This window comes from Neoarius graeffei, chromosome 15 (genome assembly GCF_027579695.1).
Source record: "Neoarius graeffei isolate fNeoGra1 chromosome 15, fNeoGra1.pri, whole genome shotgun sequence".
Lineage (NCBI taxonomy): Eukaryota > Metazoa > Chordata > Actinopteri > Siluriformes > Ariidae > Neoarius > Neoarius graeffei.
Genome location: NC_083583.1, coordinates 53337760 through 53352895, shown reverse-complemented (window position 1 = coordinate 53352895; position 15136 = coordinate 53337760). Strand labels below are relative to the sequence as shown.

Genomic DNA, 15136 nt, shown 5'->3' with positions numbered 1-15136 from the left:
CACAATTGCACAACATCTAGAAAGGTGAACAGATCAACAGATTTAATTAACAACATTTTTCTAAATCCTTAGTCAATCAAAACACATATTCATTCATTCATTTTCTAAACCGCTTATCCCTACCAGGTCATGAGAGGGCTGGAACTAACCGCAGCTGACATTGGATGAGAGGCGGGGTACACCCGGACAGATTGCCAGTCGAGGTAATCGGTATTTGAATACAATTTAAAATGTCTGGAGCTGTGAATGACAGTTTTATGAAGATTAACTTGTGTCAAACAGCTGATATAAACACATGGGCCTCTGTGGACAGATGGCAATTTTAAAAACTCTAAAATACTATGATGGCAGTAGGGAATATTAGTGTGAAGGAATATTCCTCTGACTGCAAATTGGCCTAGTGGTTAGCATGTCCACCTCTTGATTAGGAGATCGTGAGTTCTACGGTGGTGTAGTGGTTAGCGCTGTCGCCTCACAGCAAGAAGGTTCCGGGTTCGAGCCCTGTGGCCGGCGAGGGCCTTTCTGTGCAGAGTTTGCATGTTCTCCCCGTGTCCGCGTGGGTTTCCTCCGGGTGCTCCGGTTTCCCCCACAGTCCAAAGACATGCAGGTTAGGTTAACTGGTGACTCTAAATTGAGCGTAGGTGTGAATGTGAGTGTGAATGGTTGTCTGTGTCTATGTGTCAGCCCTGTGATGACCTGGCGATTTGTCCGGGGTGTACCCCGCCTTTCGCCCGTAGTCAGCTGGGATAGGCTCCAGCTTGCCTGCGACTCTGTAGAAGGATAAAGCGGCTAGAGATAATGAGATGAGATGAGAATGAGTTCTACTTGCAGTCGGATCATACCAAAGACGCTCATAAAAATGGTACCTACTGACATCTGGCAAGGCACGCTGCAATATAGATGCGAGTAGGGAGTCAAACTCTTGTGGTTACCAAAGGATTAGCCCACCACAATAACCCGAGCTATACAATAGGCGAGAGGCTGAGGGCTATGGAAACGGAGCTCAGCGCTGCCCAGTGCACCTCAAAAGACTGGTTAGTACTGGGACGTGAGACTGCCTGGGAAGACCAGGGCATGGCGCGGGAGGGACTTTTGACTTGACAAATATCTCACAGTATGTATTTCTTATTTCAGAAGTGCAGGGTAATCAGCATATACCAACAGGTTGTTGTGAAATGTTCTTGTCCACAGGTGATCACTATGCTGACTGGCTTCATAGATAGATTTCTGTGTTGTTTATCGGGGAAATCTGCAAACATCGTGGTCCCTTTTACAACATCTAAGCCTGCAGACCATTTCGAGTTTGTGGAAGTAAAGCCTGGCAGAGTGATGCGTATTTGTCATATTATCCCTCAGAGAGCTGTGATTGAGGAACCAGACACAGGGGACGTGGGTACTGTGAGCTGTAAGAGGAAAATCACTATGTATCACAGCGGACAGTTATTCATTGAGAACATGAGTGAAGCAACTCACCCAGAACTGGTGCACTGCCAAAATGGAAAGAGTGTTGTAGAGGTGGATATTCTGGAGAATAACAACACAGCCTCAGGACAGGCTGGAGAGTCCGGGCTGGCAGTAGCACACGAGCAGCCACAGCACAGATGGCGCAAGCCTAAGCGTACCTTGATAATCGACTGTGAACGCAAGATCACCCGGTGCAAAGAGACGCACCCTGATGTGGCCTTGTTCTTCATTCATGGAGTAGGAGGCTCGATGGATATTTGGGAGAGTCAGCTGGACTATTTCTCTCAGCTTGGTTATGAGGTGATCGCACCAGACCTAGCTGGCCATGGAGCCAGCTCTGCACCTCAAATCACAGCTGCCTACACATTTTACGCCCTTGCTGATGATGTAAGAATTATATTCATGAGATATGCAAAACGGCGGAATATTCTCATTGGGCATTCGTATGGGTAAGGGGGTCAATTCTTTCTGTGCTGTCGAATTCATTCAGTCTTGTTTTTAACTTTGCCATTGAAAATATTTTTTTGTCTCCTTCACGTTATGTCTGTCCCTTTTCCCTTTAGTGTGTCTTTCTGCACCTTTCTGGCCCATGAGTACCCAGATCAAGTTCACAAAGTGGTGATGATTAACGGTGGAGGACCTACAGCCCTGGAACCCAGCCTCTGTTCAGTCTTCAATCTGCCAACGTGCATACTCCACTGGTTGTCGCCGTGCCTGTCATGGAGCTTCCTCATGTAAGATTATTTTAAAAAGCTATTTTTCTTGTCAATTCTTGCTTGTTATAGTAACCACAAGCATGTTATTCTGTAGGGCTGGTTTTGCTCATCAGGGCCAGAAGGAAAAGAAACTTCTGAAAGAGAAAAATGCCTTCAATATCTCATCTTTTGTGCTGCGTTCAATGATGAACGGACAGTACTGGCCAGAGGGTGATGAGGTGTACCATGCTGAACTAACCATGCCAATCCTCCTGGTGCATGGCATGTATGACCGGTTTGTGCCAATAGAAGAGGATCAGCGCATGGCAGAGGTGAACATTTCAGTGCTGCCTGTTAATCTGTGATCATTTTAAATTTGGTAGTGGAAATAAATTCAGTACATCCAGAACTCTACTGCACACCAACAAACTATAGTAGATGAAAGTTATGAATATAATCACACTCCATGTCTTGACAGATACTACTTCTGGGCTTCTTGAAAGTCATCGAAGATGGGAGCCACATGGTGATGATGGAGTGCCCTGCCAGAGTCAATACTTTGTTGCATGAATTTTTCCTTTGGCAGCCAGCCACTGACTCCAAACCCAAACAAGAAACAGCACCTGCGCAGAAACAAGGCTGATAACGGAGCCCAAGACTGCAACACCAGAGCAAGACTCACCAAGGCCAACAGCTCTGACAAAGAGGACAAAATGTGCAAAATTATACAATGGAAATAGTCTATTTATACAGATCTGCCAGATTCATCAGTACAACTATTCAATAGTGAGAAGAAAGGACACGACGATTTCCTGAACTGAAATTAGTCTTATTTCCTCATAATCACGAAACATTCTAAATCTGATTTTGAGTGAAAAATAGATAGTAGATAGAGAACGCATTTAAAAGATTCCAACTCAGACTTGCAATCTATTCTAAATTGCCCTACAAGCAAGCAGATGCATCAGCATGTGCATGGTGCCCAGAGATGGGCAGACATCCCATCATTTAGGGTGTATTCTCAAGATAGACTCTGGCTCACTGTGATCCTGACAAGGATATAGTGGGGCAAAAAAAGTATTTAGTCAGCCACCAATTGTGCAAGTTCTCCCACTTAAAAAGATGAGAGAGGCCTGTAATTTTCATCATAGGTACACTTCAACTATGAGAGACAGAACGGGGGGAAAGAATCCAGGAAATCACATTGTAGGATTTTTAATGAATTAATTGGTAAATTCCTCAGTAAAATAAGTATTTGGTCACCTACAAACAAGCAAGATTTCTGGCTCTCACAGACCTGTAACTTCTTTAAGAGGCTCCTCTGTCCTCCACTCGTTACCTGTATTAATGGCACCTGTTTGAACTCGTTATCAGTATAAAAGACACCTGTCCACAACCTCAAACAGTCACACTCCAAACTCCACTATGGCCAAGACCAAAGAGCTGTCAAAGGACACCAGAAACAAAATTGTAGACCTGCACCAGGCTGGGAAGACTGAATCTGCAATAGGTAAGCAGCTTGGTGTGAAGAAATCAACTGTGGGAGCAATTATTAGAAAATGGAAGACATACAAGACCACTGATAATCTCCCTCGATCTGGAGCTCCACGCAAGATCTCACCCCGTGGGGTCAAAATGATCACAAGAATGGTGAGCAAAAATCCCAGAACCACACGGGGGGACCTAGTGAATGACCTGCAGAGAGCTGGGACCAAAGTAACAAAGGCTACCATCAGTAACACACTATGCCGCCAGGGACTCAAATCCTGCAGTGCCAGACGTGTCCCCCTGCTTAAGCCAGTACATGTCCAGGCCCGTCTGAAGTTTGCTAGAGAGCATTTGGATGATCCAGAAGAGCAGGGGTCATCAAACTCTGGCCCACGGGCCGACTCCGGCCCGCCACCCCCATTTGACCGGCCCCCCAGCCCCTCTGCCCCCCACCACTTGAACCGGCCCTATGAGGCAATCCCCAAAAGTGGTCATGGCCTATTTTTTTAAATTGCTTTTTGGCAAATAACATGTCTGCATCTTGTATTTTGTTGATTTTATCAATTAAAATTGATATTTAGTTATAAAATTAACTATTCATATTTTTCGAATTTTATGCTCGCGATCAAGCAGTGACAGGCAGCGCACGCGCAGAGAACTGTCAGTGTTCAGGACAGCAAAATGGCTAGCGGTAAGTGAAAAGCTGACAGAGAGTGCAGAGTTTTTAAAGAACAGTGGACCACCGATTATTTTTTCGTTCAGTGTAAGGACCGTGCAGTTTGTCTTGTATGTAAAGAAAGTGTGTCGGTTTTCAAAGAATATAATCTGCGTCGTCACTACGAAACCCGCCACAAAGAGTATGCTAGTTTGCGAGAGCAAACAAGAGAAGACAGGATTCGGAGGATGAAATGCGGACTGGCTGCACAACAGAATGTATTCCTTCGCCAAACCCAGATCAGCCAGGCTGCTGTCCGAGCTAGCTATAAGGTAGCTCACCTACTAGCTACCCATGGAAAGCCGTTTACTGATGGGGACTTTGTTAAAGTATGCATGCTTGCTGTGGCCGAGGAGGCGTGTCCCGACAAGAAGGATGCGCTCAACGCGGTGAGTCTCTCCGCACCTACTATGACCAGGCGAACCGAAGATTTGGGGGACAACGTGTATGACCAGCTGAATGAGAAAGCGTCAGAATTCGAGTTTTTTGCTTTGGCCATGGATGAGAGCAATGACGTGCAGGACACAGCACAATTGCTGTGATCTATTGCTCATATTATAATTTCACTGTTTTTTTTAAATGTATTTATTTTATAGGCCTATTTATTTGACCTTTATTAAGTGCTGCACACAATTATTATTAATAATATCAACAGGCCTACCTACAATTTATAATTTTTCACTCACCTTTGCCAGTGTCAATCACCTCAACTAGGCAGATGTTTCTTACCTTGACAGCTTTTATGTTATTTTTATTAGAAAATAAATAAATGGAATATCTGTGGTATTTCAAATTAAAACAAAGTGTGAAGACTCAATTACTACTTTTGCAAACCACTAGTAAAGATAAACAAATACGTGCCAGGAATCAAGTGTTGATATAGTAGTGGGGATATAGTAGTGGGGATATAGTAGTGGGGTTGGCTGTGCCAGGCTAGTAATCTCTACTACACAATGAGGCCTGCTGGTGGTCATATTTGTCTGGGTCATACAATTCTATGTTATATAGCTGACCCGACCCCGGCCCCCCATCACAGTCAGGAACGACAATGTGGCCCCCAGAGAAAAAAGTTTGGTGACCCCTGCAGAAGAGGATTGGGAGAATGTCATATGGTCAGATGAAACCAAAATAGAACTTTTTGGTAAAAACTCAACTTGTGTTTGGAGGAGAAAGAATGCCGAGTTGCATCCAAAGAACACCATACCTAATGTGAAGCATGGGGGTGGAAACATCATGCTTTGGGGCTGTTTTTCTGCAAAGGGACCGGGACGACTGATCCGTGTAAAGGAAAGAATGAATGGGGCCATGTATCGTGAGATTTTGAGTGAAAACCTCCTTCCATCAGCAAGGGCATTGAAGACGAAACGTCGCTGGGTCTTTCAGCATGACAATGATCCCAAACACACCGCCCGGGCAACGAAGGAGTGGCTTTGTAAGAAGCATTTCAAGGTCCTGGAGTGGCCTAGCCAGTCTCCAGATCTCAACCCCATAGAAAATCTTTGGAGGGAGTTGAAAGTCCGTGTTGCCCAGCGACAGCCCCAAAACATCACTGCTCTAGAGGAGATCTGCATGGAGGAATGGGCCAAAATACCAGCAACAGTGTGTGAAAACCTTGTGAAGACTTACAGAAAACGTTTGACCTCTGTCGTTGCCAACAAAGGGTATATAACAAAGTATTAAGATGAACTTTTGTTACTGACCAAATACTTATTTTCCACCATAATTTGCAAATAAATTCTTTAAAAATTCTCCAATGTGATTTCCTGGATTCTTTCCCCCATTCTGTCTCTCATAGTTGAAGTGTACCCATGATGAAAATTACAGGCCTCTCTCATCTTTTTAAGTGGGAGAACTTGCACAATTGGTGACTAAATACTTTTTTGCCCCACTGTAAATTGGTTACTGAAGGTTTTCTTCAGACCACACTTTCATGTATTGTAGACCAAATGGCCTTTTATTAATCCTGAATATACACTCATGGTCAACTAGAGACCCCACCTGGGCAAATATCACAAATACGAGTCTTCCAGTTTTAATCAGCAAACACCAACCATATAAGAGTGATATTGAGTATTTATAATTTTCATACCCAAGTTTTTTTGAGCATTCTTAAGTGTAAGCACATCTGTGTCATTTTCTCATGCAATGACTGACTACACCTAGTGAAAAAAATGGGCCAAAAATAAATTTTGCATGTCCATGAGCTTTAAGCAAGCATTTGTTTACCAAAATGTAGCACAGTAAAGCACTGAATGGGCACATTAGCTCTCCCCCCTCCAAAAAAAATTAAAATTAATAAAATATTAATTTTTTTTTATCTATATAAAAAAAATTTAGCTGCAAATTTTTGTTCTAGTTATAAAATCAACCTGTTCATGGGGAAACAAAAAACCTGGGAAATCATTTATATATTAAAAGATACAATTCAAAATCCATTATAAACTACACATCAGTGGTCAGTGGCTTTCGTAAATCCACTGTACTTAAATTGGGCAGAACATTACATTTTGAAAGCCTTAATGTGTACCAGCTTTTCTTAAAGAAATGAGACAAAATGCATGTTTTGGAAGTCACTTTTATTTACATCAGTTCTGGTTTACTTCAGAGGAATGAAGCGGGAGGAGTGAGTGGCTCCAATACCAGGGCGACCGTGCTTAACAGGCTTGTAGGTAATGGAGAATTCTCCAAGGTAGTGACCAATCATCTCAGGCTGCAAGAAAAATCATGAGATTAAAATCAGTCAGTCAGTTATATTCGCTCTCTATCCAGGATTAACTTCATTGTGTCTCTTAACCAAATTAACCTCTTGGTTTGAACACAATCTGCCCAAATGGCACAGGAAAAAAAATAGATTTGGACTAATCAGTGAATATCCTTCAGTAAACGTAAATAGGAAACAAATCATGTTGAGAAACATAATGGGGCGGAGTTTTGATCTGTAAACAGACCAATTCTATTCACATAATGCAGCACATTTTAGCTGCGCATTACAGAAATCAACGCTCATGACTGAACAAGACAAAAAGCCACTTTATATTGCTAAACATTTGCCCCCAAGTCAATAATGCTCCACTGCCCCAGGACACAAGGATTTGGTAAAGCAGTTCTCCCCCCAACTGTTAAAAAAGATGCCCTTGACTTGTTTAGTAGTCTCAATCCACATCAGACTTGACAAAACACACAACCTCTCTCACTGCCTTACCTTGATTTCGACCTGGTTGAAGGTCTTGCCGTTGTACACGCCAACCATTGAGCCCACCATCTCGGGCAGGATGACCATGTCTCGCAGATGGGTCTTCACCACCTCAGGCTTTTCCATTGGAGGTGCCTCCTTCTTGGCTTTACGCAGGCGTTTAAGGAGAGACTGCTGCTTCCTCCTCAGGCCACGGTTCAACCTCCTCCTCTGGCGAGCGCCATACAGCTGCATGAGCTGCTCACTGTGTCCGATACATTTAAACCAATTACTTTCCGATGCATCAAAAATATAATTCTTATGCATACTTATATATTTATATATAAATATTATTTATGTATACGTATATATATATATACACACACACACACACAGTCTACCTGTAATGTGCAATTTTTCTGAGCCTCTCAATAAGGCAATTTTTCTATACTTTTTCACGGTAGATAATGCAAATTAGCCTGGGCCCGCCCATCCTAAGCGTGACGCAACACGAGGGCCTGTTCCGAGCTTAGTCTGGCCAGGCAGGCTATCTACAGCATTTCCAAGCTCCCGAAAAATCGGGAACCAATCAACTTTGAGCATCTCCAACGGCCCTGGGTAGAGGCGTGTTCAAGGCAGTGACGTAGTAGAACTGCGACCGGAAGCCATAGATTGTTTACAGAATCTATGCCGGAAGCGCTTCATTCACATCACGAACATGGAGCAGCGGCAAGCCTTTAACACAGCGGTAGATGCTGTATTGAAAGCATTCAACGGGAAGTTCTCATTGAAAACGGAGCAAAGAGCAGCCCTGGAGGTATTTATTGAAAGGAAGGACGTTTTCGCCTTGCTCCCGACCGGCTTCGGTAAGAGTTTAATCTACCAGTTAGCCCCGTCGCGTCGCATACGTCAGAGGAAAGAGTGATGTGATTGGTTTAAGCTTCGTCACAGCCCTTTCTGGCTTCGACCAGTAGCAAACTGAGGCATTTCAGGGAGGCGGGTCAACCACGCGATCTGGGAAACGGTTTGGCTTAATAGCTTGGCCAGACCAATAGCTCGGAGAGCTTTGAAGTCACGTTAGCCAGGCTAAATGCAAATAGCCCTCTGTATTTAATCCTTCGTTTGTCTAATTTTTATTTCAGTTTTATTTGTTATCTGTTTGACATTTTCTTGCTACTGTAACACGTGAATTTCCCCGATGTGGGATGAATAAAGTGAATCTAATCTAATCTAGGTTGGCAAAACAACATTTTATGCTGGGATCAGACCACAAGAATTCAGCCCAATTTTGACATTTAGGGGTTGACATTCGTCACGGCCAACAAACTTCCAGCATCAGTCCAAATACGAACATTGGGAACGACAAACCGGCCCTGTAGTGTGGTATAATCGAAAAATACTGATCACCCCGACAAAATCTAGCATGTCAGTCAATTTTTGTATTTTCTCACCTAGCATGACAACTCCAACATCGTGTTCCGTCACATTTGTGTTGCCAATCTCCCAACCAAGACACAGCAAAAATATATGGCACCATGACCGCCTAATCGGACATGGCGACCAACGTAAAAGACAAAAACATCACGTAGTCTGATCCTGGGATTCGGGAGCCAAGTAGAAATTTATCAGCCAGTTGATTTTCAAAACATGTTTGCTACCATGATCAGGGAAAGCTACAAATAAATCCAGTGCAGTTATTTTGAAACAGCACTTATTACAGATGTTTGGATTGCTTGGCTGATGTCTATTGCTAGCACATTACTTCAGGAAAATAAATACTCTTTCGGAGTTTGTTTATAACGGTTAATTGTCTTGTGATTACAGTGAGGGACAAAAGGTTTGATCAAAGGAACTGTTCAACTGTCAGTTTGGTTGTACACTGAAGTAGCAAGTTTTTGCTTTGTTTAAATGTCACATATAAATGTTATAATTAAGAAGCAGTTATACTGCGACTTAAAATGTGTAACAAGACTTCTGTCTTTTTTTGGATAAATGCAATTTTTTTTTTTTATTCTGAACTTGAATCCTGATTTGAGCCATCAGCATTTTAGTCATCATTGGACGGATATTCCCATGAATGTAACTCTGCTCTGTGCTAAACCAATAGACACACAGGCAGGCCTTTCAATTACATGAAACCTGCGACGGATAATGTCATAGGCGCCCAAATTAAGGTCAACCGCCCAAAATATGCTACCAAAAGTTAAAAAAACAAACAAAAAAAAAACAAACGTTGATTAAATAAACTTGGCTGCATAAAATCCGATGTCTTGACTTTCTTCTTTAAAAACACCGAAATTAGCATGTATTTCTCATAACTGACGCGAAATCCGCACCGTTCCCATGTTGTTCCAGGTTCGTCAAACTAGCCGTAAGCCTCGCGCAGAGCACGAATTCTCCATCAACGGTGATTTCGTGGAGGAGTGAGACTCGCAAACCAATGACGACCAGAGCAGGATTTCCATGTTAGGTAAGCGTCTTTATTCTTCTTTTATGGCAGTTGGCAAACAGCTTTTAGGTGCATTACTGCCACCTTCTGGACTGGAGCGTGAACCAGAATGTTTACTACCCTATTGTGCTAAATTCTCTTAACGATTCCTGTATCATTTAAAAAACTAAAAATAGCCCTATAGCCCACATTATCTGACCTCAACTACAATATCTCTTGATATCTAGTTTCATATGATTTAAATCAGGTAAAAGACTGAATAAGAGCTATTCAGGACACAACTGTGTGTATTTAAGATACAGCTGATCTTGCATCTTAAATCCACACAGTTGTGTAAGTGTGGGTGGAATCAGTGACTTGGAGCTTAGTCCTCTTGTTGATGATGGTCTTAGACACCGGCCTTTCATTTAAACTAAGATCTTTTACCCGGGCGGCACGGTGGTGTAGTGGTTAGCGCTGTCGCCTCACAGCAAGAAGGTCCGGGTTCAAGCCCCGTGGCCAGCGAGGGCCTTTCTGTGCGGAGTTTGCATGTTGTCCGTGTGGGTTTCTTCCGGGTGCTCCGGTTTCCCCCACAGTCCAAAGACATGCAGGTTAGGTTAACTGGTGACTCTAAATTGACCGTAGGTGTGAATGTGAGTGTGAATGGTTGTCTGTGTCTATGTGTCAGCCCTGTGATGACCTGGCGACTTGTCCAGGGTGTACCCCGCCTCTCGCCCGTAGTCAGCTGGGATAGGCTCCAGCTTGCCTGCGACCCTGTAGAACAGGATAAAGCGGCTACAGATAACGAGATGAGATCTTTTACCCGACTACATGCCGTGAATTGCGCTGCCGATTCTTGTGATGTGACTGAAAAAGCTTTTGTGTCGCAGGTCTGCTACAGGTTCGTCTCTTTGATGGCAACAGTGCAGAACTTGCTTTTTCATTCACAGGCTCTCCTCAGGTCCCGACACATCTTTTACATACTAACTAACTCGATTCTAATTATTTTTATGCTGTAGACATTTTGCAATAAAGGTAAAAATAATTCATAGATTTCTTTATCTATTCATAACTTTGTAGCTAAAAAAGCAGCAGGTTTAAAACACACAGCGCTGGGGGTAAAAACAGCACTTTGCGTGTGCAGAAAAACCCAAATTCAGAAATACAGGTTGTAGCGCAAATTGTGTGATTGAAAGGCCTGACAGGTGCAGAAGAGACGAACCCTGGATTTCCTTCAAAACGTGAAAGTCCCACTACTCACTAGGACATGTCCAGGAGCTGGTCCAGGTCCACTCCTCTGTAGGTGAACTTCCTGAAAGTACGCTTCTTCTTCTGCTCTGGGTCTGCCTGTAATCACACACACACACACACACAGCATAGTTAATACAGCACATGTCAGCTACACAAGACCATACACATGGGATTAGTCTGATAGTGATGGCTACAGAGGACAGGGCCCATAAGCAAACTAACATCAACTCCCACAAACTTCTCATTTCAAACCCAGACATAACACAATAACTAATGGTTTCATAAAAAAAACTTAATTATTTCCGCATATTTAAATGTAGAATAGTTTCTGTATCACTAAGACTAACGCAGACTCGGGTCCGACTAGCGACTCTAACGCTGCTAAACATCTTCACATGAACCACAACTTCAGCGAGAACAAATACCACCACAAACCGCCACAGCGCGGGTTAGACACACTAAACACACAGCAAACGCATTCAATTTGGCCGAACTTTCTGCGGATTATATTAGATTGTAGTAAAACAGAAGTAAAACAACACCTACCATCTTGAGAGAGAAACCGGAAAAGGAAGTACTCGGCCTTGGCTCGCGTTAAAAGAAAAAAAAAAAGTTGGTGTGACGTCAAGGTATTAGCTCGCCATCTAGCGGTGTGGAGATGAAACTACCTGCAGGCACACAGGGGGCGCTGCTGGGGGGGGGGGGGGATTATTTTGGTTTTAATAACACTGGGGAACAGTTTTTGTTGAGTTAGGTCTAATTTCTAACTAATTTTTGGGTGCGGAATCCAAAACTGATCTCAGTTTTTCTCTATCACGTCAAGTTTTTGAACTATAGGATCCCCGTTTTCTTAAAAATATGAAAAATACTGTACTTAACAGATATATACCTCAAGTGCCCTTGACTGTTTGGTTGTTTGAACCAATTTATGTGTGTGTATTTATATATATATATATATATATATATATATATATATATATATATATATATATATATATATGAGTGTTTAGTCTACGTCTAGTTCATATCTAGAGTGTTTATACTGTTTATATTGTCTGTTTGAGTGTTTAGTCTGTGTGTAGTTCTTATCTAGTGTTTATACTGTTTATATTGTCTGAGTGTTTAGTCTATGTCTTGTTCTTCTCATCTCATCTCATTATCTCTAGCCGCTTTATCCTGTTCTACAGGGTCGCAGGCAAGCTGGAGCCTATCCCAGCTGACTACGGGTGAAAGGCGGGGTACACCCTGGACAAGTCACCAGGTCACCGCAGGGCTGACACATAGACACAGACAACCATTCACACTCACATTCACACCTACGCTCAATTTAGAGTCACCAGTTAACCTAACCTGCATGTCTTTGGACTGTGGGGGAAACCGGAGCACCCGGAGGAAACCCACGCGGACATGGGGAGAACATGCAAACTCCACACAGAAAGGCCCTCGTCGGCCACAGGGCTCGAACCCAGACCTTCTTGCTGTGAGGCGACAGCGCTAACCACTACACCACCGTGCCGCCTGGGTAAATGTTTATACTGTTTATTTATACTGTTTATATTGTCTGAGTGTTTAGTCTATGTCTAGTTCCTATCTAGAGTGTTTATACTGTTTATATTGTTTGGGGTTTTTTTCAATTATTCTATTTTTATGTATTGCATTGCCTGTTTGCACCGTGGGTCAGAGAGGACTGATATTTCATCTGTGCTGTACGTCAAGCATGTATAGCATATTTGACAATAAAGTTGACTTGACTTGACTTGATATGTGCTTGTTTTATAAAAATGTACAAATATTGACATACAATGAAACATGAAAGAAACAGGCATGACTGCAATGTTTATTTAACACTATGTTTTTACAAAGGATATGGCTACTGTAATTATAATTGTGTGCAAGAAGAAGAAACCTTTATTCGTCACATGCACACTTCAAGCACAGTGAAATTCATCCTCTGCATTTAACCCATCTGAAGCAGTGAACACACACGCGCACACACACCAGAGCGCCCGGGGAGCAGTCAGGGGTCAGGTACCTTGCTCAAGGGCACCTCAGCCCAAGGCCACCCCATGTTAACCTAACTGCATGTCTTTGGACTGTGGGGGAAACCGGAGCACATGCAAACTCCACACAGAAAGGCCCTCGCTGGTCGCTGGGTTCGAACCCGGAACCTTCTTGCTGTGAGGCGACCGTGCTAACCACCATGCCGCCTGTGCAAGTAGTTAAAGTAAAAATTTACGTTTATAGCTCTTTCTGGAGTGTTCAACTTGAGGACTATTGCGTTTGATGCTCCAACAATAGTCAGCCATCATATGTACATCCCATCTACCCTGATAACGTTCTTCCATAACCTTCAAATAGTCTTACTACAGTGGAATTTTGCTTATCTGGAGGGTAAGCTGTGGAGAAAAAACTGACTGCAATTTTGGAATCAGCATGCCAATTTTAGTTTGAATCAGCATAAAAATCTAACTCGACAGAAATTTTTTTCAAATTGTTCCCCAGTGTTATCACGAGTACAAAGCATATCTGACCTGAGGGAAAATACTGACACTGCCACTTAAGTAAAAGTTTCAAGAAACTGACTCAAGCAAGAGTAAACATTTAAATTTTGTTAAAAATTAATTAAAATTAATTAAAATTTTAATTAAATTTAAATTTTTTAATTAAAAAAGAGTAAAAATTTTAATTTTGATGATTATGGCTTATAGCTCATGAAAATCAGAAATCCAGTATCTCAAATTATTAGAATATTCCCTAAGATCGATCAAAAAAAGGATTTACAATACAGAAATGTCCAACTTCTGAAAAGCATATTCATTTATACACTCAATACTTGGTTGGGGCTCCTTTACCATGAATTACTGTATCAATGCGGTGTGGCATGGAGGTGATCAGTCTGTGGCACTGCTGAGGTGTTATTGAAGCCCAGGTTGCTTTGATAGTGGCCTTCAGCATATCTGTATTTTTGGGTCGGGTGTTTCTCATCTTCCTCTTGACAATACCCCATAGATTCTCTGTGGGGTTCAGGTCAGGCAAGTTGGCTGGCCAATCAAACACAGTAATATCATGGTCAGCAAACCATTTGGTAGTAGTTTTGGCACTGTGGGTAGGTGCCAAGTCCTGCTGGAAAAGGAAATCAGCATCTCCAAAAAGCTCGTCAGCAGATGGAAGCATGAAGTGCTCTAAAATCTCCTGGTAGATGGCTGTGTTGACTTTGGACTTGATAAAATACAGTGGACCAACACCAGCGGATGACATGGCACCCCAAATCATCACAGACTGTGGAAACTTCACACTGGCCTTCAAACACCTTGGATTCTGTGCCTCTCCACTCTTCCTCCAGACTCTAGAACCGTGATTTCCAAATTAAATGCAAAATATACTTTCATCTGAAAAGAGGACTTTGGACCACTGAGCAACAGTCCATTTCTTTCTCTCCTTAGCCCAGATAAGACACTTCTGACATTGTCTCTGGCTCAGGAGTAGCTTGATATTAGGAATGCGAAAGTTGTATCCCCTTTCTTGAAGATGTCTGTTCGTGATGGGTCTTGATACACTGACACCAGCCTCAGTCCACTCCTTGTGAAGCTCTCCCAAGTTCTTGAATCAACTTTTCTTGAGAATCCTCTCAAGACTGTGGCCATCCCTGTTGCTTGTGCACCTTTTCCAGCCACCCTTTTCAGCAATGACCTTTTGTGGCTTACCCTCCTTGTGGAGGGCATCAGTGATCATCTTCTGGACAACAGTCAAGTCAGCAGTCTTCCCCATGATTGTGGTTGTGTGTACTGAACTAGACCCAGAGATACACTGTGTTCATACTGTTTTACTCAAACTCTAAATGAAATATTCTAATATTTTGAGATGGGTTTTTTTCTGTTTTTGTACTGTATGCCATACTGATTAAAATTAAAATAGAAAAATGT

At 42.6% G+C, this 15136-nt stretch overlaps 2 protein-coding genes across 2 annotated transcripts; one reads left to right on the top strand and one right to left on the bottom strand.

Moving 5' to 3' along the window:
- Window positions 1–1185: 1185 nt before the first annotated feature.
- On the top strand, window positions 1186–2802 carry abhd8b (abhydrolase domain containing 8b). Its single transcript, XM_060940675.1, has 4 exons — window positions 1186–1913; window positions 2028–2198; window positions 2275–2491; window positions 2638–2802. The coding sequence occupies exons 1-4, from the start codon at window positions 1201–1203 to the stop codon at window positions 2800–2802; spliced, it is 1266 nt and encodes a 421-aa protein (XP_060796658.1). The 5' UTR covers window positions 1186–1200.
- A 4121-nt stretch (window positions 2803–6923) lies between these two features.
- rps15 (ribosomal protein S15) lies at window positions 6924–11836 on the bottom strand. The gene is made up of 4 exons (XM_060941619.1): window positions 11760–11836; window positions 11224–11309; window positions 7565–7799; window positions 6924–7072 (listed from the first exon to the last, which is right to left on the bottom strand). Exons 1-4 carry the CDS (start codon window positions 11760–11762, stop codon window positions 6959–6961), a joined length of 438 nt encoding a protein of 145 aa, XP_060797602.1. The 5' UTR covers window positions 11763–11836; the 3' UTR covers window positions 6924–6958.
- Window positions 11837–15136: the final 3300 nt, after the last annotated feature.